Source organism: Varanus komodoensis, unplaced genomic scaffold (genome assembly GCF_004798865.1).
Source record: "Varanus komodoensis strain SLA01 unplaced genomic scaffold, ASM479886v1 scaffold1, whole genome shotgun sequence".
In the NCBI taxonomy this organism is placed as follows: domain Eukaryota; kingdom Metazoa; phylum Chordata; class Lepidosauria; order Squamata; family Varanidae; genus Varanus; species Varanus komodoensis.
This window is the reverse complement of record NW_025335268.1, coordinates 96,814,434-96,841,966: the sequence shown is the minus strand read 5'-3', so window position 1 is coordinate 96,841,966 and position 27,533 is coordinate 96,814,434. Positions and strand designations below refer to the sequence as shown.

At 45.4% G+C, this 27,533-nt stretch overlaps 2 protein-coding genes across 2 annotated transcripts; one reads left to right on the top strand and one right to left on the bottom strand.

Moving 5' to 3' along the window:
- Window positions 1-2,730: 2,730 nt before the first annotated feature.
- MRPL43 (mitochondrial ribosomal protein L43) lies at window positions 2,731-5,828 on the bottom strand. Its single transcript, XM_044437392.1, has 3 exons — window positions 5,657-5,828; window positions 4,119-4,225; window positions 2,731-3,335 (listed from the first exon to the last, which is right to left on the bottom strand). The coding sequence occupies exons 1-3, from the start codon at window positions 5,785-5,787 to the stop codon at window positions 3,106-3,108; spliced, it is 468 nt and encodes a 155-aa protein (XP_044293327.1). The 5' UTR covers window positions 5,788-5,828; the 3' UTR covers window positions 2,731-3,105.
- Window positions 5,829-7,285: 1,457 nt separating this feature from the next.
- TWNK (twinkle mtDNA helicase) lies at window positions 7,286-22,941 on the top strand. Its single transcript, XM_044437357.1, has 5 exons — window positions 7,286-8,919; window positions 9,966-10,206; window positions 11,177-11,284; window positions 17,403-17,544; window positions 17,759-22,941. The coding sequence occupies exons 1-5, from the start codon at window positions 7,713-7,715 to the stop codon at window positions 18,080-18,082; spliced, it is 2,022 nt and encodes a 673-aa protein (XP_044293292.1). The 5' UTR covers window positions 7,286-7,712; the 3' UTR covers window positions 18,083-22,941.
- Window positions 22,942-27,533: the final 4,592 nt, after the last annotated feature.

Below are 27,533 nucleotides of genomic sequence, written 5' to 3'. Positions count from 1 at the left end.
TGCATTATTGTTGTTGTTAGATACTGCACCAACAAAGTTACAGTGTGGAACGTATTCTATGACACCTTCAATACAAAGATGATCTCTGATAATAAGATAGTTTAATGTCTTATAGTCAAATGATGTAATACAAAATATAATATTGATTAGATTTCTGATCAGAACAAAGCAAGCAAACTTCAGATGGAATGTAACCAGGTGGGATTTTGTCCCTTCATACCTTGGAAACCAGGCTTAAATTGGAAAAGGTAGGAAATTTCAGTGGGAAGCAGGGATATATGAATGTTTGAGGCAAACCACCCGCTATATTAGGAGATCACTTCACAGGTACAATCCTATACAATCCTATACTGGCTCTTTGCACAATACAAGGATTAACAATCCCATTAAAACACTGAACTGTAGTGAACTCTTTGATGGTGCAGTTTTTGTGAGAAAGGCCATTCATTGTTCTGTGATGGAACATGTGCTTTTCAAGCAAGGAGTCTCAGGTTTTGTCCCTAGCATCTTCGGCTAAAACAATCTCAAGCTACAAGGTTGGCAAGGCTCTTTAGAGAGCATGTGCCAGTCAGAAGGGACAGCACCAAGACAGAGTGATTGAAGGCTTGGCTGCTACCTATACCCTCAAATAAAATCCAATTTCATGCTCACAGCTGCCTCTGCAAAGAATCTGGCAAGTGCTAGGCATCTGTGAAAAAGGTTCTCTCATGGAAGCCAGATAACTTTGTGCCAAGCTGCTGGAAGTGTCTTTAATTCCTTTTTGTGCATATTCTAACGAAATGGTTTAGTTGAACATTTGCCTGTTGATCTTAGACTGCCGTCCTTCCCTTTCATTTTGCATTTCCTCCTCTGTTGGCAGGTCTCCTTTGCTTTGGTGGAAGGCTGAGCCAAAGGAGTTGTGCACCTCTGCCTTTTCTGTGTCATCCGTTCTTTTTTTGCTGCCGCTGATGAGCTGCTGTATGCTTTTTTATTTTGTATGTAGCTGCAGAAGGCCTTTGTATTATTTTTTGCATGCCTCACTAGTTTCAGTTAACTCATTTTAACCTTCCTGACTCCACTCCTGTAAGTCTTTGCTATCTGCTTATACTCTTGCTTGACCTCCTTTCCACTTCCTGTAAATGTTCTTAGCTTTTAAGCTGTCTTCTAACTTTTTGAAGCCATGAGTGGTTGTTGCTGTTACTGTTTTGTAGTTTTCCATTCTTTTTCTTCTTTGGAATTAGTTGTTACGCTTTAAGAATGTCTTAATTCTTAAATTTCTTTGTGGAATTTCCTTGTGGACTTCTCTCTCCTCTGGGGAATTTTGCTTATCCTTGATCCAAACATCTTAAAATTGTTCCTTTTGACGTCAAGGGTATGTGTTTGGCTGCAGCAGACATTTGCCTTCCTCTTAATAGAAAATTCAAGAATGGTGTGTTCACTTTCACCCAGAGAACTCATAGTTAATCTACCAGATCATTTTTGTTGGTTAGCATTAAGTCTAGTGTAGCTGTTCCCCTTGTTCTTTCCTCTACTTTCTGCTGGAGGAATTGATTATAAGAGGAATCTCTTGGAGCCATGTTTGGCTGAGTGTGTCTCCCAGCAAATATCAGGGAAGTTGAAATCACCCATGAAGTCATCATGTCTTGTTGTCAAACTGGCTACTTGTTTTTTGAAGATAATGTAGTCACTGATGACTGTTGCTATTGTTTCTTTTGCTCCTCTTAGGACAACCTAGATGTATTCAGTGTGACTACTTCTCCTACAATTCATTGCAGATAGAAGTATTCTTAACATAGAGCATGACTCTTGCTTCCCTTTTATCCCTTGTTTCTGGAAGATGTTGTACCCATCTATTATTGATCTCCAACTATGAGAATCTGCTCACCATCATACAGCAATTATCACATGATCATAGTTGCCTTCATGTACTTGCAGCTCAACTTTGTGTTATTACATGTGCTCTGGGCATTGGTATAGAAACTCTGCAATTATAACCTGGTTTTGTTTCTGGCTTTTTGGGGTATCTTATTAGTTCTTCTTACAGGTTTTTAATCTGCTGTGGAGCTTGTTTCATTTCCACTTCACATAGCACCCTTTTGTACATCTCCCTCCCCCGTGTGATTCAGTTTAAAGCCTTCCTAATGAGGTTTTTCATTTTGTGTCTAAAACCTTGTTTTCCATATCTTGAGAGATGCAACCCATTGTTTGCCAATAGTCCTTTATATAAGAAGTTTATCCTTTGATTTCAGAAACCAAATGTCTCTCTTTGGTACCACTGTCTTAACCAAGTATTTACTTGGGAGTATTTTTCTTTCTCTGTCATTTCCTCTTCCTTTAACCGGTAGGATTTGTAAGAAGCCTATCTGGGTCCCAGTGTCCTTAATTTTTCTGCCCAGAGTTTAAAGCCTCACATAATTTCCTCTATATACCTTTTGATTGTGTTCTTTGTTCCCACATGGATGAGAAGGAAGGGGTATTTATTAGTGGGTTTTATGAGCTGTGAGCATCTATTAATTTTGTTGTTTTATTACAGCATCAGCTGAGTCCTTCCTATGGCAGTCTTGAATTTCCAAAAACACTGAAACATTTCCCCTTAAACAGCAATAGCTTAGCTGCTGATCAACTCAGTAACATGGGTAACTGGCTGTACTTCTTTCAGTGAAGGGAAATACAAATTACTAACCTTTGAACAAGTTGTATTCATAACTCATCACTTGCATATCAGCAGGAAAGCCCTAAGAATGCCATATGTATGGTTCTACACCATTTATTTCCAATTTCAGTAAGAATAACATTAGCCCAAAATCACAAAATATAGTTGGGCAAAACTACCAGCACAGACAGTAGCTGTAGCTCCCACCAATCAGTCATACCAACACACTTTTGAGAGAAGAACTAGTTTCACCCAGGTCCTGGCCCTGCTCAAAATTAAGACTACTCTGTGACTTAACTGATAAATACAACCAGGTGGCAGAACTGTAGCATGCCAGCATCAGCTGCTAGTTCAGACACAGAAAGCTAGTCCAGTCTTTTCACTGCCCATTTATCTTCCTTGTAGTTAAGGAACCAGAACCTCCACCAGAGCCCCACACACAAAAAGCACAGGCTTTTTGCAACAGTATAGATCTATTTTTCTGCAGACATGGGACACTTCTGGCCCACAGCTTTCACATTGAGTGAACTGGGCTTATTTGTGAAAGGATGCCACTGGCCTTGAATACTGGGATTATCTGTGTGGAAAGGCTTTCGGATACGGATGATGTCTAGGCCAGATTGGTTGGTCAGCTTATAGATGACTTCTGCAATCTCTTCTGCTGTCTTGCTTGTTAAAGTCTGTTCCTTCACAGTTCCATTCACTAGGAAGAGAATAAGTGAGATGAAATCCAAACCTGTTATGGTTTCATAACTTCCCTAAGTAAGGATGTGGAGCCATCAGCCCACAGAGGTTCTGCATTCAGTCTGCAGAGCCATCTTGTGTTCCTCCAGGGGCAAGGCCTCCAAGCCACTGGAGAAATCCCTGCTATTTTCTCCACTCTCACATGTGAGAGAACAGTGGAGCTGCAGATGGTGGCTGGCTGATGCCGAGGGTGCTTACCCAAAGCCTTGTGCACAGCATGCACCTTCCCCATGGGAATAATGTGTGCCATCTAAGTCTTTTTGCGTATGGCACACCAGCCAAGTCTCTTTCTCCAAGCTGATGGAGGAAGAGAACACCATCCCCCACTCGGCATGAAACAAGGCAAGGGGGGCGGGGATATCAGTGGGTATGGCTGTGCCCACTCACACCACCAGGCCTGCAGAGGGCTAGGTGGAAGGAAAATTAATTTCTACTATCAAATGGTTTACCACCCCTGCCCTCGGTATTCCTATCTCACTCCCAGGATTTTCAGTTGCTGAACCTCAGTAAACCACTCCCCCACCACTCCTTAAGGTATTAACCAATTCCCTAGGATCTTCAACTGCTGAATCTCGCTTACAGCTCCTTGGTACATGATTCTTTCAACAGAGTGAGTATTTATTGTAGGAGACTATTACTTTGCACTGCCAAACAGACTTATTGAGAGAACTCCCCCACTGATTCCCAGGAGCAAGTTTTACATGTAATGGTGCTGAAACCAGCATCCCTCTTCCATACTCACAGTATTCTGCAACCACTGTAGGGACCCTACACCTCTTTGGGGCGACATAGACCACAATCCCAGGGTTTTGCCTGGCAAAGTCCACCACCTTTTCTTCAATGTATTCTCTAGAACAAGAACAAAAACAAATGAATTAAAACCCAATGAAGTACTTAAAAAACTACATCTGCAGTACAGTCTGAGGTATGCTGGCAATTGTTGAATCTTTTCCTGTTTAAAAATGCATAGGAGTGTACCATTAAAATGCTGAAGACTCAAAGAACTAAATAAGTACCAAAGAAACAGTCACTTGCAAACTTTCCAGATTGTTGCTTTGAGTATAAGGAGTTAAGAGCACTTCTGGCTCAGAACATCTAATCCAGCAACAGACCTCTTGTGTTCTTAGGCTCCCAGCATCAGGTATCCAAGTGTGCCAGGCTTGAGGGCGTGGCGAGCTGATCTCTATTCCATGAATTTGACTAGTTCTCTTTTAAGGCATTTTAAGCCAGTAGTCATCACCACATATTGTGACAGGGATTTCCATTAACTTCATCCAGATCCAGTGTGAAGTATTCTCTTTTTGCCTTTCTTAGATCACCAGAGTGAAGCACAGCCTTAGGCAAAAGTGAACTCCAGGTTCTACATTTTGTGAACCATTTGGTTGTAGTCATTTTTGAGTTATGCAGTTCAAAGTTTTGCAATGCACCTATACATGCTATTTTTTAAAAAAAGCACAAAACTTACTTCTCTGTCCTGCCAGTCAGTATTCTCTGTTAGTGAATTATGAGCAGGGGTTTAGTCAAAACACAGTTGCTGATATCAAAGTATAATTTAAAAATATGGAAAGAGAAAGGAAAGCTACAATTCCTGCTTGGAAATAAACCCCACTGAGGTCTGGGGTTTTTTTTTTTTTTTTGCAAATTAACATACAGGAGAAAGTAAGGTGGGGGTAGGGGGGAGTCACTACTTGGTTCTGGATAAGTACTGTTCACAGCCATGAATGAACAATACTTATCAAATGGTGCAAAGTTAAATAATATTCAATGTAAAACCAATTTACACAAATATCTTAAGACTTTGATCATAAATTAACTTTTGAGCTTGCGGAGCTTACTATGGAGTAAACATGACAAATTCCCACTGATTGGGATTCTTACAAAATCAATTTGGAAAGTGTATAAATTGCACAAGGTTAGAGAGTAAGGCGAAGAGCACATTCAGCGTTAATGCAATTAACGTTATGTCCCGTTCATGTAAACAGATCGACTCCACGGAGGACTAACATTGGCTACATCCCACGGGAGCACAGATCAATCCAGAATCAGCTCGTGGCCCCGAGAAGGCAGAGCTCAACCCCCAAGACCTCTCTGCAGCTCCAGGTCGGAGCTTCAGGGAAATTGCAGCAGAAAGGTGAAGCTTCGATTGCGCAGGGGACTTCAAACCCTAAAGAGCACCGATCCCCTCCGAAACGCCTGGAGCAGGAAGTCTCGGGAGAGGAGGGGAAGAGCCTCCATAAAAGCCCGAGCCCCGGCACCTCTCTGTTCGGAAGAGCAGCCCACCTGAGCCCCCGCGAGCTCTGCGCTTCCCGGCTGACAGTCAAGGTGAGGCGCTGCAGCTGGCACACGTAGCGGCCCAGGCCGTTCCGCAAGACGCTAGCCAAGAAGCGGCTCGGGGTGCCTCGGCCGGTCATGGCCGCTTGCAGGCGAGCCAGCCCACTCGGACCGCGACGCCGCCGGCTCCTCCTCCGAGCGGGCTCTCCCCCGGAAACAGCCTGCGCAGGAAATGGGAGGGCACGTAGACTTGCAAGTGCTCCCGTGCAAGAGTGATCTTCGCTGCAGTTTCCTTACACAAAGACGGGATCTTCTTGTGGGTTAGACGCCGTTTCGCTCCAGCCCCGCTTGCCTGCAAGTACGAAGAGCAAGTGGTCGCGCGAAGTCCAGCTCTTTGGTGTTGCTGTCACGGGCTAGCATCTTGTCCCTTTCCTCCCTAAAGGTAGACGAAAAAGGGAAAAAATCATTCTTTAACAAATAGCAACTGCGGTTGCAATGTTGAAAATGGATATACAAATGCAAGTAACGTGGGCGTAACTATATGTGACGGCTGGCGGTGGCTGGGATTGGTGTATGCAGCGCAGTCCGCCCTCAGTGTCCGTGGTTGAACTTAAAACCTTGGAGGCTGAACGTAACTTACAACAACTCTGCAGTGCAGGCTAGCGTTTCTCCCAGATTGCAGGTCGGTGGCTAAGAGAGACTACATAACGGCATGCTTACAGTGCTGTATTGCTATGTACTAAAGGCTACCAAATGCACCATAGCCATCCATTTGCACTGCACCAAAATCATAATAAGTTTTAAAATGTTGTATTGATACCATATCACGTTCTGGCGGTGGCTCCTTTGGATTCCACCAAAACCGAACCCAAAACACACAGAAACACTTCAGGTCGTAGCTAAATCCAATCTAATTAACAGTGTAATCCTATATATAGTTTCCCTTTCATTCAACAGGGTTTATTTCTGAGTAGGATTATACTCTAATTTCCCTATCGCTGCTTTCTCCCAATCAACGATGAGCTGAATATAGACGCACCTGATGTTTCATTCACTTGAAAGCAGATACACTTCTATCCCTGCAAGATTGCTATCCAAAACATGCAGATCCAGATTCTAGTCTCCACTCGGCCATGAAACTGAATGGGAGACTTTGAAGCTAACCTACTTCATATGAGGCTCATGCGATGGGGCGGCATATAAATTGTTTGAATGAATGAATGTGGTGAGAGTAAAACGGAAAAGAGCTGGAGGATTATGTAAGCCGTCTTGGCGTCTTCGTCGGTGAAAAAGAGCGGGATAAAACAGAATGTTTCTTGGGGTCGCCATAAATCGGAGGCGACTTAACTGTACACAACTTCATAAATTTAATAATATGCATGAGAGGGCGCTCTAACCGTTTAAGTGGGAGTTCCCATAGCAACCCGGAAGTTAAGGGTTGTGTGTTACTCTAACTATTTCTTTACGGGTGGTGGCTTTGTCCAATTACGTGCTGTCAATAGCTTGCTCCAGCAGCTTGCGGAAGAGCGGCCTCCGGGTTGTTGTTCCGGGGACAGGGCGGGCAGGGCAGGGCAGGACAACGGCGCGCTCCTCCTTTCAGCCGCACGTGGGTGAAGTGCTCGCGCTCTTGCTTGCACGGAGATTAGTTGCAGCGGCGGGTGTTGCTCGCTGGGCCGCTCTGCGCCTTCCTCCACGTGGGCGGAGGTTAGTGCGCGGGAATCTCGGGAGCGACTGCCTGCCCGTCGGGAGGGGCATTTCGGGCAAACAGGAAAGGCGAGCTGGCTCAGCTGAAGTCCCAAGAGGCGGTGTTTGAAGACGAGGGCGTCTTGCACAGAGCGGGGGTTTGGACCCGACCCGATGGGCTTCTGGCCCCTTTTAGCTCTACTCTTCGATATGATTCTGCGTGATTGTTGCTTGGGTGAGGGTTGCTTAGGGTGAAGGAGGCATCTGGCGAGATGGAATTGGAAGGGTTTTAGAAAACGGAAGGAACCTCAGGAAGTGTTTTAGTGTTGCACAAAGATGGATTAGTGTGTTATGTATTTTTTGTGCGGCTTGCATAGAAGAAATGTGGTTCCTCGCATACTCTTTGCAGGTTCATTCTCGTCGCTGGTGTTTTGGCGGGAAGTGGATCCTAGGAAGCAGCTATGGCTGCAGACAGTACAAGAAAGACATACTCCCATCCCCAGAAGGGCCAGTCCCACCTGTTACAGCCACAGAGATTCGCCAGTATCTCAGGGCCCAGGGCATCCCTTTTCATGATGGCTATAGTTGCCTTCATGTACCTAGTATTTTTGTGGAGGAGCCACAGCAGGTGCGCCATAGCTACAGCCTCTTTATTGACAAAACAACGGGTCGTTTTGTCTGCACAACCACATTGGTTGAAGGTGACTGGCAAGACTTCCAGGCCAGTATAGAATTGAGGCATAAAGGGATGGCTGTGGGTGACTTAGAAGACACTGATGGACACAGGGATCAAGTTGCAGAGGATGCCAGACACATCTGGGAACGAGCCCTGCCTCTATCTGAACTGCTGGATGAGCAGGAAATACAGGAGGCCAAGGCTGCTTTTGGCATTTCTAATGTGTCAAATGCAACTCTTAAACGCTTTGGTGTGCGTTACCTGAGGACTGCTCGAACGTTGGTCTTCCCGTGGTTCAGCCCCCGTGGAACCACCTTGAAGGGGTTAAAGCTTCTGGGAGTGGAGCACAAAGGAAAGACAACCCACTATGTGGAGAACACCCTACCTCGACCAAGTGCCTATCACAATCTCTTTGGGCTGTCGCTGATCAACCGGCGAGATGCAGAAGTTATACTTACTAGCCGGGAGCTTGATACTCTGGTGCTGCATCAGGTGACTGGGCTACCCAGTCTAGCATTGCCCCGTGGGATTTCCTGCCTTCCCCCAGCCCTTCTCCCCTACTTAGAACAGTTTAGGCGGATCACCCTGTGGTTGGGGGAGGATCTCCGCTCCTGGGAAGCTGCCAAACTCTTTGCCCGCAAACTGAACCCTAAGCGTTGCTCTTTGGTGCGCCCAAGTGACCAGCAGCTTCGGCCCCTGGAAGCTTTCAACCAGGGCTTGAGCCTCACCAAGATTCTGCGCTCAGCCTTACCAGCTGGCCACAAGTCCATCATTTCATTTCGCCAGCTGCGTGAAGAGGTGCTCGGAGAGCTATCCAATGTAGAGCAGGTGGCTGGAGTCAAATGGATTCGGTTCCCAGAATTGAACAAGCTCCTCAAGGGTCATCGCAAGGGAGAGCTCACTGTCTTCACAGGTGATTAACTGTGTAGTGCTTTTCCTCTTACCCTTCTGCTCTCTGTGTGTGAGACTGTTTAATTCTGATCTGTCCTAGTGTTCTTACTGTTTAACCTTGCTCCTTCATCAGTCCCAACCTGTTATCTGGAAGACATTCTTTTTTGTGGCCTCTCACAATGTGTTGTCCATCTTTCAGAAGGCTTTTATAACCTACCTTTTTTTGAGCCAGCAGTTAAGAACTGCTAAACTACTTTAAACTCTATGTCATCCTGCTTGACTAATTTATTGTTACATCCTTTTGCCAGCCCAAGGACTTGGCAAATGGTTGGTCTATCAGAGGTTGGCTGGTTTTGAATTGACAAATGTTTGTTTACAAGAACATGGGTATATAAGGTCTCAAATTATGTTTTAACCAATCCTCTTTTCTCCTCTGTCTTCAGCTTCTTTTATATCGCCATTTGCTTGTCGTGAATCCTTTTCATGGCTGTTATTGTTTTGGATCTGGGATGAGCAATCTTCAACATGGAATTACTCTTCCTATGTATATCATCTACCTGGATGAACTAAGAGTAGGTGTCAGTGTAGGCTCATGTATAGGCTCTGCCACTCCTGAGATTCCCGTGTGTGAAGGCCTTGCAAAACCTGATTACCCATTTCATTGGTTTGAGCTGGATTGAATTTTTCGACCACTGAAGTAAGAGGTGAAATTAGTTAAGCGCTACTATCTCAATGTTGTGGTCATATCCAATAATTTGTTGAATTCTTGCCTCCATCTTCTGTGCCCCCACTTTGGATCCCTCCATGTTACTAAAGGTGGGAATCAAGCCATGTAGAAAAGCAGTTACAAAGGGTAAGATGGATATTTCTGTGAAAAAGGGAAACAATTGCAGTGTGGCAGAATGTTAAATATCTTTGCATTACGCTGCAGCATTTTTAATTTGGTTATGTAGTGTTTCTGCTTCTTAGTTATCCACCAGAAGAGGGCCTATCATTCTACATCGAAATGGAAGATGGAATGTGTTGCGAAGATCTCCTTTTTACTTATTTTGCTCTTGTCTCGAACAGGTGCAACAGGCAGTGGGAAGACAACGTTCATCAGTGAATATGCCTTAGATCTCTGTATACAAGGGGTGAACACTTTGTGGGGCAGCTTTGAGATCAACAATGTCCGGTTGGCTAAGGTCATGCTTACCCAATTTGCCTTGGAGAGCCTGGAAGAACAACTGGACAAGTTTGATGAATGGGCAGACAAGTTTGAAGATCTTCCGCTCTATTTCATGACTTTTCATGGACAGCAGAACATCAAGTAAAGATTAGGGTGGCAACTTCTCTCCTGCATTTCATGTGTTAATGTTCTTAGTAAGATGAGGTAGTAGCTGTAGAGGTGGCATATTGAGTGGCACATAGAGTGGCGATTCCAGCCGTACTTTCTTGGAAGTCACTCCCATTGAAACCAGTTGGGCTTATTTCCAAGCAGGCATAGTTCTGGGTAAAGATGTAAGTATCTTTGGATGAGGAGTCTCTGCCCGAAGAATTAGCACTAATGTATTGTGTGTGTCCCTCAGCCAGTGGCGTTCTGTCTCCATCTGCATAGAAAAGCCACAAGCCAGTTCTAGAATGCATTGACTGCCATTTTTAGATTCCATCAGCTTAGAAAACTGAGAAACCCCACTTACCTTGAATTCACAGTTAATATTGGGATTATTCTCTCATGAAGCTTTTGAGGATGTTTTGGGCAGATTATGCATAGAATGTTACAGGGTGACACAGTTGTCTTCCTCACGTTTTTATTCATGCTTTCTAATGTGGTGCCCTGTGGTTTTTGTTTTATTTTGTTTTTTGCTATAGGATACGGGTTTATGTATCGTGTAAACGAATAGATTGCCAGCTCCTTATCCTTTGATCGGATCCCTGTTCCTTGAATATGATTGCATCCAGAATTCTGGGGATTCCAAATTACCTTTCTGAGGCATTAATGTAATAGGGATGCAGTCATAAGCATGTTTAGATGAAAAGAGTTCCTATAATTTTTAGGATCCCCCAGCCAGCCATATAGGAACTTGTAGGATTTTTTTTTGTTTAGGTTGCAAATAGAATTGCAACTTAAATGTATTTACAGTACTAAACGGTTTTGGATGATTCTGATAATTTATTAGGGCAGAGTGTGGAATTTAAAGGCAGCTACTTATTGGTGTCTTACTTCAGATCCTTCTTTGTTGGGATCCATGATGGAAGTTGCTCTGCGTGTAACTTTGATAACTTCTTGTTCCGTGCAGGACAGTGATTGACACGATGTTGCACGCTGTGTATATGTATGATATCAGCCATGTCATCATCGATAATCTTCAGTTCATGATGGGCCAGGAGCATATCACTGTAGACAGGTAAGGCCCCCTCCTTAACGAGTCCTTAACGTAGAATGGCCATCTCCAAGCCATTGTCCTCCAGATGTGTTAGACAATAAACCCCAGCATCCCTAGCCAGCAAGTTGTTAGATATGCTGGAGTTGTAGTCCAACCCATTGAGAATGCTGGCCATCTACACCATTATTCCTCCTTTTTCCTTTGCTCTGTCTGTTACTGTTTTCATAATAATAATTACATGAAATAACCCTGTTGTGTTCATGATTCAAACCTAAACTAATTAATTTGCTTGGGGCCACTGCAAACTTGATGTTCTTGATTGGTCAGTATGGTTAAACAGTCGAAAGGATGCCACAGGTTAACATGTTTCTTCACCTGGCTCTCTCTCTCCTGGAATGCAAAGTCCCCCTTTAACCATGGTTAAATAATACATTTTCGGTGATAGTGATATTAACAGCCATTAAGACTAAGCACATTTCTGTTTAAACCAGCTTTCACGTTGGTTTCATATCCCAGTTAACCTTTCAAAACACATCTATTTTAAATTGTATATGGCAAAGTGCATCTAATAAAAGGCTATCTATTACTATGAAGAACTATATCAGTATCTCATCTTTCTTCAAATAGGACTTCTATAATTTCCATTGCATCCATTTACTCCTGTAGTGCTCCTAGAATTGCAATCCAATCTCTCAGAAAATACTTTAGTATAAGAACCTAGATCATCCTTCTCTAACCCTATGCCCATCCAGTCCAATGGGCTACAACTCCCATCATCGCCATTCAGCATGCCCAATAATGCCAGTTTATCATGAGTTGGTCTTCTAATATCTTACAAATAGTTTCGCATTATGCACATGCTGGCTTGTATTGTTTTTCCATTACTCTTTTTTAAACATGAATAGCAGCAACTTTGCTTATTATTATCCTTCCCAGCTGGGATCCTCCAGATGTTTTATGCTACAACTCCAAGAATTCCTGACTATTGGCCATGCCAGGTGGTGAGGGCACTAGGTTTGCAGAAGGCCATTACACGTCTTGTGATTTCCCACAAGCTCTTACTGTATATTGTAGGTAGAATGTTAGATTATTGACACGCAGCTTAATGTTTATTTATCATCTAACATCATTCAGTAAAACTATTCTGTATTGGAAACTATTCTTTGCAAAAGGAAAATTCTCTCAATGGTTTGCTCCGTGGCTAGCCAAAATAGTTTTCATTTTATTCAGTATTTTGTATATGTATAGTATCTACTTCCCAATTCTGATTAGCTTTGACTATAATCATCATTATTGAAATAAAGCTTAACAATGTTTAAAGTGGATGGTAAAATTCAGATTCCAGTAAGGAGGAGAGACAGGAAAAAGGTGTTCTGTTCCATGGCCCACTTCAGACTTCGTTAAAGTCTGGAAGAAATAACTAGGATTATAACTGCACTGGTGCTAAGCAAATTACCTTCTAGTAGTTAAATATCGCTGCCGCCGCTCACCGCAAAGCTGACTGCCAGACTGGGGACTGCTGACGCCGCGGAGAGCGGCCGTCGTGGGACCTGGGGCCGGAGGATGTCGCGGCTGGACTGCAGGCCCAACATCGCCTGCCGGCACCATTTTGCCGGCGAGTTCTCCGTGGCTGCCCTTGCTCCCTCCCCCGCCGATGTGTGTGGCAGCTGCGCCGGATTGTGGGCAGGGCGCGGGGACGAGCCACTGGCATAACTCGCCGGACGCGGCTGGGGCCGGCAGCCGAAGGATGACAGCCTAAGGGCGTTGTTGCCATTTGGGGCCGTGCGGGGGCTGGACTGGCCAGAGACTTTGTCAGTCGGTTGGAATTTGTATTGGGTGGTTGGTGGGGAGTTTTTAAGGGTTTTAGTATAATTTTAATTGTATTTTAGCGTAACTTTTTTAATGGATTCATTCCTGGCCACTGCTATGAGGTTGCCTGGGGAGTGCGAGGGTGCCGCCATTGGGGTGGTCATGGGCAATGGTCGTTGGGGGTTTAACGAGTTGTCGTAGAAGAAGGAGGGACAGCCAGAGGGTTCCAGGTAGGCTTATCAACCGCCCCCCGGGCCTGTCAGAGGGTTCCAGGTAGGCTTATCAACCGCCCCCCGGGCCTGTCGGTGCTGTTGCTTAATGCCAGGTCGGTCCATAATAAATCATCCCTCATCCATGACTTGATTGTGGATGAGGGGGCCGACCAGGCTTGCGTAACAGAGACCTGGGCGGGAGAGGGGAGGGATGTCTCCCTCTCTCAATTATGGCCGCCTGGGTATCTAGTCCAACACCAACCACTCCTGGAGGGGAGGGGAGGGGGGGTTGCTTTATTTTACCAAGCATCCATCTCCCTCACGGGGCTTCCTGTTCTCTCGAGGCCAGGTCTAGAGCGCATCTATTTGGTGTTGGGCGACCGAGACAGATTGGGGATTCTGTTGGTGTACTGTGCCTGAGCTGACGGAGATTGTCTCGGACCTGGTGTTGAAGACTCCCAGGATGCTGGTTCTGGGGGACTTCAATCTCCATGCCGAGACTGTTCTGACCGGGGCGGCTCGGAACTTAATGGCCTCCATAATGGCCATGGGGCTGTCTCAACATGCTATTGGCCCTACCCATGAATATGGACACACACTGGACCTGGTTTTCTCGACGGGACAGGAAGAGGGGGATCTGAGGGTGAGGAATTTGTGTTTGACTCCCCTGTCATGGTCAGATCACTTCCTCATGAGGTTTGAGCTCGAGAGCGGCCTTTTCCTCTGTAAGGGTGTGGGCCTGATGGATCCGCCCCCGAATGGATTCCTGAAGGCTCTAGGGGAATTTCCGGTTGATAAGGCTGGTGCTCCTGTCGATGCTCTGGTCGAACTGTGGAATGGGGAGATGACCAGGGCTATTGACATGATCGCTCCTAAGCATCCTCTCCCGCCTGGCAGAGCCTGTTCATCCCCCTGGTATACACCTGAACTACAGGTGATGAAGCGGGTTGGGAGACGTCTAGAGCGTAGGTGAAGGAAATCAAGGGATGAATTTGACCAAACACACTTGAGAGCTCACTATCGAGCCTTTGCTGTGGCGGTGAGGGTGGTGAAAAAGAAATTCTTCGCTTCCATTGCCTCCTCACAATGCTGTCCAGCGGAGCTCTTTCGGGTGGTACGGGGGCTGGTTCATCTGGGCCCCAAGAAAGATCCCGTACCACCCTCGACAGCCCGCTGTGACGACTTTGCCAAGCATTTTAAGGAGAAAATCGCTCAGATTCGTCACGAGCTGGACTCCACTAGTGACTCAGAGCCCGCAGGGGAGGTGCCAATGTTGCCATCTGGTCCAACATTGTTGAATGAGTTCCAGTTATTGCGGCCTGATGATGTGGACAAGGTGCTTGGACAAGTACGTCCCATCACCTGCTTACTGGACCCTTGCCCATCGTGGCTACTTAACAAAGCCAAGCACGGGATAGGGGCCTGGATCCTGGAGGTCGTCAACGCCTCTCTGAGGGACAGCCAAGTACCTGCCCCTGTAAAGGAGGCGGTAGTCCGGCCAGTCCTAAAGAAGGCATCCCTTGATCCAGAGATGGCCACCAATTATAGACCAGTGGCCAACTTCCCGTTTCTGGGCAAGGTGTTAGTGCGGGTGGTGGCGGGACAACTCCAAGCACTCTTGGATGAAACTGATTATCCGGACCCATTTCAGTCCGGCTTCAGACCTGGGTATGGTACTGAATTTGCCTTGGTCGCCCTGTACGATGACCTGTGCAGGGAGAGAGACGGGGGGAGTGCATCCCTGTTGGTCCTCCTGGACCTCTCAGCGGCTTTCGTCTGGTATCCGTCTGGCTAGGCTAGCGGGATTGGGGGTAGGAGGCACTGCTTTGCAGTGGTTCTGCTCCTATCTCAGTGGCTGATTCCAGAAGGTGGTGCTGGGGGACTATGGCTCTGTGCCATGGCAGATATGCCATAGAGTTCCACAGGGATCCATTGTGTCCCCGCTGCTATTTAACATCTACATGAAACCGCGGGGAGAGGTCATTAGGAGGTGTGGGCTGCGGAATCATCAGTATGCTGATGATACCCAGCTCTACCCCTCGTTTTCCACCAATCCAGGTGAGGCAGTGGCTGTGCCTGGCCGAGGTAATGGGCTGGATGAGGGCCAATAAACTGAAGCTCAGTCCAGACAAGATGGAGGTCCTGTTGGTGGGTGGTTCAGGCCTCGGGATGGGGGACTTGGGCCTTGTCCTAAATGGGGTTGCACTCCCTCTGAGGGATAGGGTTCGCAGCTTAGGAGTGCTCCTCGACCCTGAGCTGTCTTTAGAAGCTCAGGTGACGGCGGTGGTGAGGAGCGCTTTCCTTCAGCTTCGGCTGATACATCAGCTGCGTCCCTTCCTGGAGAACGACTGCCTGGCGACAGTGACACACACGTTGGTAACTTCCCGATTAGATTTCTGCAACGTGCTCTACGTGGGGCTACCCTTGAAGATGGTCCGGATACTTCAATTGGTGCAGAATAGAGCTGCCAGGCTGCTGACGGGGACTGGGTGTTATGTTCACATGACTCCAGTCCTCCGTCAGCTCCACCGGCTTCCCATTGAAGTCCAGGCCCAATTCAAGGTGTTGGTTATGATCTATAAAGCCCTCAACGGCTTGGGTCCTGGGTATCTAAAGGAACGCTTGCGTCCATATATGCCCTCCCGCCCCTTGAGATCAGCAACAGATGCCCTTCTCCGGGAACCTTCTGTGAAGGAAATTAGGAGGGTGAGTACCCGGAGGAGGGCCTTCTCTGTGGTGGTGCCCCACTTATGGAATGCGCTGCCCAGAGAGGTCCGCCTGGCACCATCGTTATTTGTTTTTCGGTGCCAGGCTAAGACCTTTTTATTTAAAACTTAATTTTAAGTGTTAATTTTTTGGCTATTTGTAGGATTTTAAAATTTTTAAGCTGAGATGCACTGGGTTTTAATATTTTTATTGTATAATCTTTGTTTTTGTTGTAAGCCGCCCCGAGGATTTGTTGCAATGGGGGTGGCATAAAAATGTTTTAAATAAATAAATAAATAAATAAACTGAAGCTCAGTCCAGACAAGACGGAGGTCCTGTTGGTAGGTGGATTGGGCTTTGGGGTATGGGACCTGGACCTTGTCCTGAATGGGGTAGCACTCCCTCTAAAGGACAGGGTCTGCAGCTTGGGAGTGCTCCTCGACCCAGAGCTGTCTTTGGAAGCTCAAGTGACTGCAATGGCGAGGAGCGCTTTCCCTCAGCTTCAGTTGATCCATCAGCTGCATCCCTACCTAGAGAACGATCGCCTGGCGACAGTGACACATGCATTGGTTACTTCCCGATTGGACTTCTGTAACGCGCTCTATGTGGGGCTGCCCTTGAAGATGGTCCAGATACTTCAGATGGTGCAAAATATTGCTGCCAGGTTGCTGACAGGGACTGGGCATTGTTCTGATATAACCCCAGTCCTCTATCAGCTTTACTGGCTCCCCATCAAAGTCCGGGCCCAATTCAAGGTGCTGGTTATCACCTATAAAGCCCTTAACGGCTTGGGACCTGGATATCTAAAGGAGCACTTGCGTCCATATGTGCCCTCCCGCCCCTTGAGATCGGCAGCAGAGGCCCTCCTCCGGGAACCTTCTGTGAAAGATATTAGGAGACTGAGTACCCAGAGGAGGGCTTTCTCTGCGGTGGCACCTCACTTATGGAATGTGCTTCCCAGAGAGGTCCACCTGGTGCCGTCGTTATTTGTTTTTCGGCGCCAGGCCAAGACCTTTTTATTTAAATGGTATTTTAATAATTGCTGATTTTATTTATTGGTTTTAAATTATTGAGCCAGGACGTTTCCAGATTTTATATGTATGTATTTGTATAGATATTTATATGTTGGAAGCTGTCCCGAAGCTTATACGAATGGGACGGCATACAAAAATTCCAGATAAATATGAGGGTTTTTAAGGGAAAAGTGGGCTAGGTGTCATTCGCACTGAGACTAGTTTTCAGTCTTACAGTTCTTTGTGCCCTTTGCCAGTTGGCCCACTTTCTTTACTTCCTCTGATGGGTAAACATCCAATCCCACCAATGTGTTTCTTTTCCTTGTTGCTACTTTCTGCTGCGCTGATTTGTGACCTTTTCTAGCAAGGTGTACTTATCCCATCACATTGTGGTTTCAGGCTTGCAGTCCAAGATTACATTGTGGGAGCTTTCCGGAAGTTTGCCACAGACAACAGCTGCCATGTGACTCTGGTAATTCATCCCCGGAAGGAAGATGAAGAAACAGAGCTGCAGACAGCTTCAATTTTTGGATCTGCAAAGGTAAGAGGTTTTCACTAAACCAGGGATTGGTATTTGTGGTCCTTCAGAAGTTTGGGGCTGAAACTTCTATAATCCTTCACTGGCTAAGCAAAACTTTTGGAGGATTACAAGTTGCTCACTCCTGTGGCAAAGGTTTGTGAGGAATCAGGCAGATACAAAACAAGCATTTCTGCTCTGCTCAAATAATTCTTTTCATTTTGTGCCTCTTGTGCAGGCCAGCCAGGAAGCTGACAATGTGCTGATCCTGCAGAACAAGAAGTTGGTGACGGGCTCAGGAAAGCGCTACCTGCAGGTCTCCAAGAACCGCTTTGATGGGGATGTGGGCATCTTTCCTCTGCAATTCAGCAAACCATCTCTCACTTTCTCGGCTCCTATCAAAGGCAAAGTCAAGTTGAAGAAGGTAAAAGAGGACAATGCTGCTCCCAGCAAGAAAGCTTCAGCAGCTACTGATGGGACATCAAAGAAGCAGCGATCCGAGTCACCTAGCAAGCAGTTATCTGCCCCAGTGACTTCCCCCGATGAGCCTGTCAAATCATGAGAATTAAAATAGTAGCCAGGAAGGATTGGAAGCCAGGAAAACCAGTATCTCTCGTCTTATCATAGGAGCAACAGCCTGACTGTGAACAAAGGCACCGGCCAACTCCTTCCTGCTGTCATGCAGCTTTTTAAATCATGCAGGTGCTAGTAACCTTTGAGAGAGTTCTGGGCGCTACTGTTATCCGTAGTATTCAGCAATAATCCTGAAAAGAAATGTATATTTTTCCCCAAGAGGAAAGCAGCAGATAGACACATGGATGCACTGTAGAGCTAGGTATTCATGGGGGAAGGCTCAAAAAATTTCGGTTCTTTAACTTAGCCTTGGTCTGGGCTCAGTTAATATTAGTTGTTGCTAACAGTGGAGAACACTGCAGAACGGTGCATGGTGTGTGCAAGTTGTTGTGTGCAATTCATGGACTTATATGTGAACAAAATTAAGGTTTGCTGTAAGCAGTGTGTTGGATCCTGGCATGGATCACCATTGCCATTTGGGTCCTGTTTTGCACACTCGTATTCCAAGAATACTGGTTTAAAACCATAATGATGCCACGAGAATGCCACTTTCCCTCCTGATTCCAGGACTTGAATGATGGAATTGCAGGCTGATTGTAAGTTTAGGTTTAAGTTAGCTGTGAACTAGCAGAGCTATCGACAAAGCCATTTGAGGGTCTGAGCTGTGTGGCTAGAGTAAGTCATTAGCATGGAAGAACTTATCCCAAAATGCAGGCTGTCCCTTTCTTAGGTGCCGGCTGTGTTCTGGCTTTGGTCTTTGCTGTTCTAGCCTATTGATTCCGATGAGGAATCTGTTAGAAGGAAAAACCACACCGCTCATGAATTCCAAAGGGGGCTATTGAAAAGCTGCCATTAAGAAAGGTAATGCAGCCTTTATTGAAAAAGCCTTTCCAAACCATTAATGGATTCCCTGACCATTTCAGATAAAACTTTGGATCGATTTCTTTAGTTCCCCTGCCCCTCATTCCACTTAAGTGCTGCAACTGTAGGAAACTGCGTCTGACGTACGTCCATTTAGAGCAAAGTGGTTCTGAAAAGGAGAACAAATACGTTTCTTGCAAACATATCTTCTGTAGGAAATACTGTTTTAAAAATACTAATCTTGAAAATTGGCTGTGATAAATGCAGAAGCTAGAAGGCTCTGACATGGGAGTAAAGTATATTTCCACAACCTTTGAGCTTAAATGATATATGGGACACTCTGTGTTGGAATGTAAGCTGATGCTGATTGTGATTTGGTGTGATCTTTACATGTGTATGCAAGCACCAGGAAGAAGAAGACTGTTCAGGTTTTCACTAATGGTTTTTGAAATAACCCATGCATTTTTGGATGCAGAAATTATGAGTTACTTGATATTTTGTTGGATGGTGTGTCATTTATTTAAATTTAAAACCACACGCTTTGTCCTTCCTGTGCAATGTTCTTTATATTGTCCACAAGAGGTCAGTATGCATACGCAGCCCCTGCTTTTTCAAACACAAGGTTTACATGTTAATATTTTCTGTTTTCCATGCTAACCTGCAGTTCCTCCATCATGTGCCAAGGCCTGGCATGATCCTTTGTAGTTCTGAAATCTCAGAAACAGGAGAGAATAGCAGTTGGTTTATCAAAAAAGGCAATTTGCTGTGCTACTAATTACATAGCTAAAGCTTTTCTAGACTTTATCTGTGGTAGATTCTCTGCCACTCGCCACTAAAAAATATCTCCAGGGACAGCTTGCATAATCTTCCGGGGTGTACACTTACAGTGAAGAGGATTCTCCCCTGCCCCAAACCCATCTGCTGTTCATGTTAATGGTTTTTAGCATGTTTTCTGCTTGTTCTGTCCACTGGCAACCCCCCTCCCCCACCTTCTCCTAGAGCAGGACTGTAGATGTTTAAGAACATTGATGAATATCCTACTCTGTCTCTAATTCTTCCTAGCAATGAAAATATTTGGTTGAACTTTTAACTCAGACATTTCCTTTGTGAGAAATGTTGTATTTAAGCAATTCTTGAAGTTATGGAATAGGGCAGACTTCTGAAGCATGAAGGAAACTGCAGAACTGATGCAAGAGGCTTTGGGGATTTGGAGAGATGGGGAGAGCGCCCTTTTCATCTGCTCTTAGTGTTTAAATGAAGGGTTAATAGAAAGTGATTGCATTTCTTTACTAATGCAAGAGGAAAGGGCATCAGGCCCAAGCATGAGTTACTAGAGGGTGGCGTATATTAATACTGAGTGTGTAACAATTCCCTTAATGCAAAGGCAACCAGGTATAGCCCAACTTGTCAAAACCAGCTTTTTAATACGGATTTCATGTTATATAAATTTGGTTCTGTTGTGTTTTTAATATTTTTAGTAGATGTCATTTTGGCAAAATGTGCGTGGAAATTTTAGAGAACTATGCAGTTCAGAGGAACTCGGGCAGCTGCCTCATGGTGATCCACTTGGGATCCATCCAGCTCAGTGCTCTCTGTTGTGGCTGGCAGTGCCATGCAGGGTTTCAAATAGGTCTTTCCCAGCCCTCCCTGGGAATCCCAGGAATTCAGCTTGGGGCTGTCTGTGTGCAGACTGTGTACTTTGCCGCTGAACTTGCCTCTCTATGCCCCTTCCTCTGAGTTTGTCTCAGTCCAAGCAGTCTTGGTTTTAGGTTTTGAGGTGGCTTCTGAGTCAGGTGCTTTCAGTGGGTCCTGTTCCCGAGTAAGCTTTTCTCCTCTTTGTTGCTGTTAAGTGCCCGCTTGCTTTTCCTGCGTCCTGCCTCCAGATGGAGAAAACAAGATATGTACAGATAGATCACTCTCCTTGCTTGCTCGAGAGGGCAGGCTCTTGGCAAGAACCCAGCGATGCTGGCCTGTGATGCCAGTCCTGAGTCCAAGAAATACTATTTATAAAGTATCTCTGTTGATGCGGTTGTTTAAATATGAAAGATGCAGTTGCTTCTTTGAGCCGTACCTGGGCTCTCAAAAGGCACTCTCTAGATGGTTTCTGAAAATATCTGGTGTCTAATGACCCGTGAGCAGTGGGTTGCCCCATGCTGCCAACCTTGAAAGGCTTGACTGGGACCAGACAGTCCAGCGTGTGTCATTGCAAGCCCCACCGGGTCCCTGACACCTGGCCTCTTTGCTCTGTTGTGAAAATGAAGGGTGAACTGCACAGCTCCTGGTGCAGTTTTGAAGTACTACAAATGTACTGTTGAACATTATATAAGCGCTATAAATGTACTGACACATGCTTCTGCCGTTTCACGCAATTTGCGTTAGAAAGCTGTGCTGTCCAGTGATATGAAGGACCTTGTCCAAGGAAGGTGAATGGAGAAGGCTGCTAGCCTTCCTACAGTATGTCACTGTAACTAGTGTTTTTCCTGTTGTGGTATTATTCATAGTTTCACCTCTGAGCAGCTATTTATTTATTGTTCTGTCATTGCTTGAGTGGAGTTGGTGATGCAGAACCAGCCATCTTATTTTATTTAATATTCTACCTTTTTCCTGGAAGGTATCCAAGATGGTTTATATAATCTGCTCCATTTTATCCTCACAACAACCTTGTGAGGTAGGGTAGGGTAAGACTCAGTGACTGGCCCAAAGTCACCCTGTGAGCTTTCTAGCCAAGTGGTGGCTAGAACTTGGATCTCTTCAGACCCAGTCTGGCACTTTTATTGCTCTGCTGCACTAATCCATCTTCTGTGATGGCCTCCTTAACTGATGTTGGACAAAGACTACAGGAAGGACATGGTTGTCCAGCTTGAGGAAAGGGATTGCAGGGTGTGGATTTTTATGCAAGCCCCCACCCAGTTCAGGAATTGCTTTGTGTCACTTCTTGATACCCTGTATCAGCCTTCCCCAACCCGGTGCCTCCATACAGACTGCAACTCCTATCAGCCCCAGCCAGCATGCTCATGATTGCAGTTATGTGAATTGTAATTCAACTCCACTGGAGGGCCCCAAGTTGAGGAAGACTGCAGTGCAGCGTCAAAACATACAAGAGTCACTGAGGGATGGGGAATGGCTGACCCAGTAGTTTCTCCAGGGTACCCAACCTGGTTATGGTTAGGACTTCCTGCTGTGTACTATCACAGGGATGGAAAAGGAAGGACCTGAGCAACATCTGTTACTAATTAGCCGCTGGCAACCCTGGGACAGGATGAAAAGGACTTGGCCATCGCATGGTGGGGCCTGGGAGCAGGCAGAGGAACGAGGGCCTGGGCTGGCAGAGAGTGAGCGCTCAGCTGAGGCTGAGGCCTGTGTCTGAGCCACAGGCAGGGCCTGTTCCTATGAGATTCCAGTTAGCTTTCAAGTTGGCAGCAAGGGAGATTTGGAGGCCAAATCATCAACCTCATGCATTGCTGCAGTTTCTCTGCTGAAGAGCGTGCTAGACTCCCAAGTGTGTTTCAGTCTCTTCCCAGTGTTGATCTGTGGTTTGAGGTCTGCAGCCTGGAACCAGAACTGTACTTTCAGGGCACTCAGCTGCGCCTGGGAGCTGTTTCCATTTGCTATGGTGAGCTGCTGTAATTGATGCATGATTCAATGGCTGTTTCCTGCCCTGCTTAGACTCTCAAAGTTGTGGACATAAAGAAAGCATTTGCATCTTTAGGAAAAGAAGTAATCTGTACATCAGTGAATAATATGTGCATCCCACCCTTCATTGTAGCTTCATAACAACCATGTGAGATTGATTAGGCCAAGGTCACCCAGACAGTTGCATGTCTGAGTGGGAATTTGGATTTGTTCCTTGTTCTAGTTTGACATGTTCAGCTGTGCCATTTGGATCAGGTCCACACATTCATCTTCCATTTAAACTACTGAAAAATTGGAGTGTTGGGAAAGGTTGGTTGCAAAATGTGATTGTCAGTAAATCAGTTGAGAAGATGATGCAGCGTCTGTGTTTCTTTGGATCTTCAGGGAAGAACTGAAACTCTCAAGGTCTGTACGTAGCTCACCCCAACACATTTGCCTTTGTAACATTCTGACTTTCCACTTGATCTGCAAACTAGTTAAACTGGACTCCTTGAATTAATGCTGCTTGAGTCCTTTTGATCCTAAGAGGATTACTTGAGCATTCCCACTATCTGGCTTGTTAATTAGGCAGTTGGTTTCTTTGCTAAAGCACTGCTTCCGTTTGAGTTCCTGGAATTTTGACCCGACAATGAAATGTTTTAACCCCCCCACACACACACATAAAGCCCCCCCCCCAAAAAAAAAATCCCAGGACATGTTATAAAATGAAACTTGAGGATGCACAATAAGATGTCCCTGCAATCATGAGGCCAATATTTCCGGTATAACTTAAAGTGCCAATTGTTTGGGCACACCATCAAATTTTTGCAAGAATTTTTGTTGGGATGCTGAATTTGGGAGACAACAGGACACATGAGTGGGGCCAACATTGGATGCCTGCACTATTGGATGGACTATTCAAATATTTCCCTTCCATATTGAGCAACCCAGTGGTACAGAGCAGCTTTCATGCATGCCTTATCAGCACAGCAACTCTCTTCTCTGTTCCCTGATCACTATCCACTGAGATGTTCTCCTACATCTCGTTCGGGGTCAGCATCAAGGGGTGTCATGGTGAGACGCTTGCCAAAGGCCTGCAGCTTAGCAGACAGTCCACTGAGCGGAGCCCCTAGGACTTGCTTCTCTTCACCATCGCAGCCTGCCCATTCTGCCTCTCTCTGGCCCAACGATGGTCATGGTGAGGAGGAGCAGTAGATGCTGCTGTTGACTTGCCCAGCATTGCTTCTCTGCCAGTCCAGTGGTAGCAATGATGAGAATCAATGGGTGAGGAGCAATTGAAGCTGGTGACAATGGCCGTGAGAAGGCAGACCCATGCAAGGAGGGTGCTCATTAAGGTGGTCTTGCCTAAGGGCACCCACAAAAGGAGCTAGCACAGGCCTTATTATAGGACCACTGAATGCATTTTCCTTCGTACATTGCTGAAATTCCTTGCCTGCTCTTTATTCCTTCAATGTAGTGCAAGACCTCTTAACCAAGTGCCAGAAGAATCATACCATGCGAATCAAAGTGGCACTGGGGGACTTTTCTCCAGTATGGCTGACATTCTTGTCATGTTTGACAGCTACCTAGAGCTACCCGGTGATAAAGATGCTTCTGAAGAAGAGATTTGAGAGAAGGCACTCTTACTGCTAGCCAGAAACAAAGTTGAATCATTAGCTCCTGGGAAGAAGCATGTCTCTTTAGAATGTTAACCTCGGGTCTTTCTTGCTACCACCCCATGGTCCAATTGGGGAATTTGGCTTTTCCTCAAGTGTTTGACTTGCCAGGTAGGAGGAATTTGAACTTTCCTGGGAATGTATTTTTAAATACATTCTATGACGGGGAATGTATTTAAAAAGCATGCCCAGGATGATTGTTCTAGGAAAGTGTAAATTCTGAGGCAGAGAGGTTTGAGTCTCACAGTATAAAATGGATCCAAGGAAGTGCAAAAGTGAAATGGAGGCACGGGGGAAACAGGGGAAAAATCTGTTAACTTCAGTTACACGTGCTTTCCTGTGAAATATTGAACATAGTTAATCTCACTAAGAGCACTAACACTGGTTAAGTTCCTCCCTAGTGGTGCAAAAGTGTGAGAGACACAGCAAGAAAAAAATTATTTGCCAGCATTTTAGTATGTCCTCAAATTATCAGCAATCAGCCACAACCTCACATCTAAGAGTGGTGCAAGAAAAGTTTCCAAGCCTGGGAGGAAGTAAGAGGCTGCACGACAGCTGCCTATTCAGAAAGCACTAGTGCTGTGGAGTTTCTGATTACGAACTAGCCTAGGCAGTAATACTGAAGTCCATGAATAGGTGCTTGAATTTCCCAGCAGTTCTTCGTTTGACAAGGATGATACTGTATATTTGGCATCTTAAGGCAAAATGGTCAACTTTATAATGTATATTTGCATCTTCTCAGAAGAGCAAGAGACCATATATGTATATTGTCCTTCATTGCACAGTTTGTCCTCTCTACAACCCCTTGAGGTAGGTTAGGCTGAGAAGGAGTGGTTGGCCCAGGGTCATCCGATGAGTTTCATGGCTGACTGGAGGTTTGCTCTATAAAAGCATTTTAGCCACTACACTGGCAATCCTTAGAGTGGGGAAGCTTTCTTGTAATAGGGGTCACTTTATCTTCCAGTGAACACATGCTGGCAGTAGGTAGGACCAAAGCCACCACTGTTTTCTCCTCCTCCCTGCCACTCTCTTCCCTTTCCCTCCTTCTTCTTGTCTACTAGGCTGCCAAGGGAGGGACAGATTGGACTTACCAGAAGTCTGAACTGGCCACTTGCAAGTTTGCTTTTGAAATTTAGCTGAGGATTACTGTTTGGCTACCTCTGCTGCAGAGGCTCTCCACCATTTCCATTTTGGGCAATGTTTATCTTCTGATTTGCTCATGATTCATGAGAACATGCTACAAAATACACAGTTTGATGAGATTTTCTAAACCATAACCATGACCATTGAAGTAAGATCTCACAAGGAGCAAACATTCAATCAAGCTACTAGAATGCCAAGTTAAAGAGCTCAACTCCTGTTTGGATCTGTTAAACATTATCAATTTTGCAAGAGACCAGAAGTGGTTCAGCTAATTTTCATGCTTATAGTAGAACAAAAATACACAAATCCCTCCTTAATCTGCAGCCTATTTTTTCCCCAAGCAACTGAGTTCAGTGGAGCTTATTTCCACATGTGCATAAGACTCCAGTTTGTTGCTTGTTGTTCAAATGGGCAGTATGAAGAACAGGACAACATTTCCTTTAGATAAGAAGTAGGAAATGTTGTACATTCCAGATATTGTCAGCCTCCAATTCCCATCAGCCCCATCTAGTATGGCTAGTAAGCAAGAGGAAGCTATTGTCCAACAATCATGAGAGCCACAGTTTTCCTGTCTTCATCTTTAGAAGAAAAAACATGGGTGTTACGCAGACCGATCCTAAGCACATTTTCTCATGCATAAGTCCTGTTGCTTTCAATGGGATCTGTTCCCAAGTGAACCAATGAGGAAATCATTCAGACTTTGAGTAAATATGATTCAAACTAAGCTGTATTGCAAATGTGATCGGAGTAGTTGATCAGTGCAGGCCTTTGGGGTTCAAGAAGTTAAAGACCAAAAAACAAACAAAAACCCAAACCCTCTTTTTAGCTTCTGAAATCAGTTCAAAAAGGGCTTGACTAGAGTCTCATTTGTAGCCCCTGTGAGACATTTCCACCCATTCTTATTCATCTAGGGCTGACCAGCAAAACAGGTTTGGAATGTTAGTCTCCCCAATGAAGTGGCCTCTTAATTAACTGTAATTGTTCCTCTTAATTAGCTGTTCCACCGAAGTAAGTTATGGCCACCAATGAGTAGGTTACGCACCCACATTACTATTTGACATAACCAGTCTGGCCCATAAGGCTATTGTTTGTGTTAAACACTTTACTCTGATCATCTGGCGGCTCTCCTATCACCACACTGGCTTCCTGTCTGCTCCTGGAGCCAAAGCATTGCTCCTTCCTGACTTCTAAGCTTCAAGTACTTCCCTGCTTCAGATACTTCCCTGCCTTCAGCTTTACCACCCTCTGCCATCCAGAGATCTCCTGCTCCCTCCAAAGATGCAGCCATGGCGGTCCACTATGTTTAGAACTGCCTCCAGGAAGTGGCCACGTATCCTCTTTTACAGAGGACAGTCCTTTATTTGAATGGCTGTCCAGTCCAAGGCCAGTATAAAGATAGAAAATCAGCCAAAGAAAGAGCTGGACCTTGAACTCATCTGTCAACAGCACCTGGATAGCAGATGGGCATGTAGGTCACAATCTTCCACAGTGAGAGCTCCTGTATCGCTATTTAAAGTATTATTTAAGTTGATTTTTAGCAATTAAAACTTTCTATCTATGCAAATCGGTGACTGTTTGGTGGTGTATGTTTTCCTTTTTAGTGAGTCACTAGTGGCCACATACCTGCAAGATCCCACCTCTCCTGCTTCCTTCAAATGCCGCTTCAAAAAGCACCTTCTCTACCAAGCCTGTGGAAAATACACCTGACCTTCCCACCTATTAAGTGAATTTTATACCATAAGTTCTTTAAGGCAGGTCCTCATGTTCTGTAAATCACTATGCATTGTGATAGAATGTTCGACAGAGACTGAATATTTGGGCAACTTTTGATATGGGATGTTGCATTTTTCCTTACCTCTAGATAGAAATCAGTATCTTTTTTCCACACTTTGGCAAATAGAGAATCCCTATCAGACCTCTGTAACCTCCTACACCCACCCCAATCCCTTCACTCTGAGAAAACTTTGCAAGAGCTAGAGAAGGGAAATGAAGGCACTGGGGGAAAACAGCAGCTGCCCCTTGGCTCAGTTGTCCAAGCCACGGACATGGGGACCTTTCTCACAGAAATCTGACAGCTGAGTTTGAAGCCGTTCATCTTCAGGCAGGCAGAAGAAGAAGGAGGGGAGGCTTAGGAACAGGATCATATTC